At 48.9% G+C, this 3254-nt stretch overlaps 1 protein-coding gene across 1 annotated transcript in view; it reads left to right on the forward strand.

The window, feature by feature from the left end:
• The window catches only part of LOC119594760, a gene marked incomplete at its 5' end in the record, with an annotated part of 14574 nt that overhangs the window by 7774 nt on the left and 3546 nt on the right, over positions 1–3254 (forward strand). The window contains 5 exon segments of the mRNA XM_037943852.1: positions 1–1011; positions 1043–1787; positions 1991–2171; positions 2595–2756; positions 3046–3151. The exon segment at positions 1–1011 is cut by the window's left edge and continues 802 nt beyond it. Of these exon segments, the coding sequence (XP_037799780.1) occupies positions 1–1011; positions 1043–1787; positions 1991–2171; positions 2595–2756; positions 3046–3151 (2205 nt within the window).

A 3254-nucleotide genomic window follows, 5' to 3' on the forward strand; every position in this document is an offset into this window, starting at 1 on the left:
TATAATATCTGCAGCCGCAGTGCTAGACAACAATAGCGTCCAGCTCACGAACACCATGGATAACGTGACCAGCTTTGAAGACAGCCTGAAGGAGACGAGTCCCTGCTCCAAACCGCCCGTCACCAGCCCTATACGGGAGGAGCCGGAGGGCATGGACATTTCGATGGACAGCCGAGGGGAGAGCAAGGTGCTCCTCGACCAGTCAGAGAAGGAGACCAAGATTGCGGACGTGCTCAGGCTCAGAGACAACAAGCTGAGCATGGATAAGAACAACATGTCTCCCATCAAGAACATTGCCGGCAAGGACAATGGAAATAAGAACATGAACAAGAATGCCTTCAACATCCGCGTGGACGAGCGGAAGAGATCTCAGTCGCCGGGGACGCCCAAGAAGAGTGGCGGCAGCAACCGCCGCGAGGGGCCCAACAGCACGCCACGCCGCAGACAAGACTCCGGAAATTCCTCCAGCGGCTACCTCTCCAACAGGGGCTCCACAGAGAAGATCAGGAGACCTTCAGACTCTGACACTCCCCAGCAGAAGCCTCGACCGAAACCTCGAGTGCTGAAGCAGATGTCAGACCAGTGCCTTCAGACTTCCAACATGAAGGTGTCTGCAACCGTCAACACAAGCTTTGATTTCGACAAGAAAGAAGTCTACGTTTATTATCCAAATTATGCCTTACCCGACCTTGCGTTCCTCAAGGATAAGAAATACTGCATGGACGCCCGGGTCTTCCTCGTCCCTCAGCACTACCACATTCGGCCCGAGGAGGTGAGGCGGGCCAGGGAGGCCAGGGCCAGGCGCCCCTTCTCGTGCGGAGACATGGAGAAACTCAAGAAGCACGGATTCAGCCACATTCGGGACTGGGATTCTCTGAATTTCCTGCTGCCAAAAGAACTGAAAGAAATGCTGCTTGATGAAACAGAGTGCATGGAAACTACAAAGCCCTCGTTCTGCCAGTCCCCGAAGCCCTCCCGGCGCCCCATGAGCTGTGATTACACGCCGCAAAGGTACTCACACGAACTAAAAGGGCTCCGCCAGCAGCAACTCCACACAGCCTTCCTCGGGCTTCAGAGGGTCCTCTACGATGCTCAATGACTCCGAAGGGGAAAATGGAGGCCTGGACCAGAGATACGTTTACAAGTATGACAGTGCCAGCACAGATTCAGAAGGCATTGAGAAGCCCCCGCCCTTGCCCAAGAGGTCTATATCTCTACCAGTCGAGGAGAGACACGGGCCAGACGACCCAGATACGCCTCCGCCACGACCACCTCTACCGCGGGGCATCCTGCGAAAGACTTCGTCCCTGAAGGAGGACCCAGCAAAGGGGGCCGGAGGCCACAACAAACGCTACAGTGCAATTGATCCAGGCAGAGGCAACATGAGGGAGGACCTGTTGAAGAGGAGATCCTTGCAGGAGCCCATGGAGTACATGGCACACAGGAACGCCAGGGAGACCATCCCCGAGGTAGGTGCCCAACAGCCAGCACAGCAGGAAGTGGAGAAGGAGCGGGCGATGAGTCCTCCGTCCCCCATGGGATGCAGCTGCGTCAACCAGTGCACAGGGTTCTGTGGTAAGGGTCTTCAGAAGAAAAATCTGCTAAGGGTTAGTGAGCTGCCAGACATCTCCAGCCACGAGGACCTGACGGAGGATGACCTTCTCCGCATCAGGTCACAGGTCAGCACCTTCCTCGTTACAAAGGGAACCAGCCTAAGTCCTATTATGGCCGATGTGAACGGGCCCTGTGACCTCTGCCCGAAGAAGAGTGTCAGCTTTGCGGAAAAGGTATTTACATGGATGCAATACACGGTCTTCAGATTATTTTTTTGCATGCGTTATGATTAAGTTTAAGATTCTCAGACTGTGAAATAATATTTAATGAATTAATGAAAATATTTTTCTTCAAGAAAGAAATATTAATTAGTATCCCCATTCCTATGTCTGTCATTTTATTTGCGAAATTAGAATGCAAATTTCTCTCTCCTCAGACTCCCAACGCTGAGGTTCCCCCAGGAGGACTTAATACCGACGGGGCCGAAGAAGACCCGAGGCCGATGGTGTACGACGCCCACGACAAGAAGACTCTAGTGCTGTCTGTTCGCGCCGCCGTGGAAAAACTAGTCACCCATTTCTCCACTGCTTCGTCACAACAAGAGAAGATCAAACTAGGTGTGTTGTGTGGGGTTACTATTATTTTTATTTTAAGAGTTGCTGGGTTTTGTAATGATATATATTTTTTTATTAGGTGTAATTAAGAGTGAGCTGTCGAAGGAGTGTGCGGTGCTTGCATGGTAGAATCTGATTTCGATTAAGTTCTCCTGATTTGCGATATGTTTTGAAATGTAACATTGTCTTCTGTTTCAGGATTTATTCTTTCTCTTTCGTATGATTATTGTCATCTTTCGCAGTCTCATATATACTTCCTCTGAAAATTTCGTAATATTGGTTGTATGGAGTAATATTTCAACTTGTGTTTTATTGTACTATAATTTTTCTCATTCGTCCCTACTCTCGTCTGTTCTCCCAAACTTTTTCTTCCTGCGTGCACTCAGCCTTCTCTCCATATAATTCAAGCGTAACCTTACCCTTCAGGTACAAGTTCCCTGAACCCAACCGTGGCCCAGATAGCTTTAGAGAAGCTGTGTCCTGCCGTGTACGCCCTTCTGAGTGACGGGCTACACCCCTCTCTGCACTCCCTCTTCGGCAAAATCAACAACTCTGTGTGGCGAGTCGTCGAGGTTACCAGTCAGATCAGTGAGTCTCCCGTTTTCCGTTCGGTTTGCGATTGGTTAGGGGAGGGGGGACTCCTTTAAATTTGTTGGTATGGTTGCTTGGATGGTGGTAGAGGGATTGATGTTTGTGATGAGTGTTGATTAGTTAATTTTCCCTGGAGTCTTTCTGATATTTGAATTAGTATATTTCACCTGTTTTTTTTTGTCTTTTATTTTCTGTCTCGTATTGTCTGTTGAGATTTTTTTTTATTCATTCAGTCTTTCACAATCTCGAATTTACTTCAATTTCAAAACAATTTCTTGGCTTACAGGTCCCTCCACAAAGGCTCTGAATGACTTGGTGTTGACGTTGAACAGCGAGGAGTGCCTCTCCGAAGGCCCCATCAAGTTTAATGCTTTTATCTTTGGACTGCTTAAGTAAGTGCCGAAGGTCTTGCGGCTTTCTAGGTAGCCTTAGCCCTTCAAAGTGTAATTTACTTTTTTCTATTTTTGTAGATTATAAAATAGGCACGCACGCGCG

The sequence above is a fragment of the Penaeus monodon genome, chromosome 34 (genome assembly GCF_015228065.2).
Source record: "Penaeus monodon isolate SGIC_2016 chromosome 34, NSTDA_Pmon_1, whole genome shotgun sequence".
In the NCBI taxonomy this organism is placed as follows: domain Eukaryota; kingdom Metazoa; phylum Arthropoda; class Malacostraca; order Decapoda; family Penaeidae; genus Penaeus; species Penaeus monodon.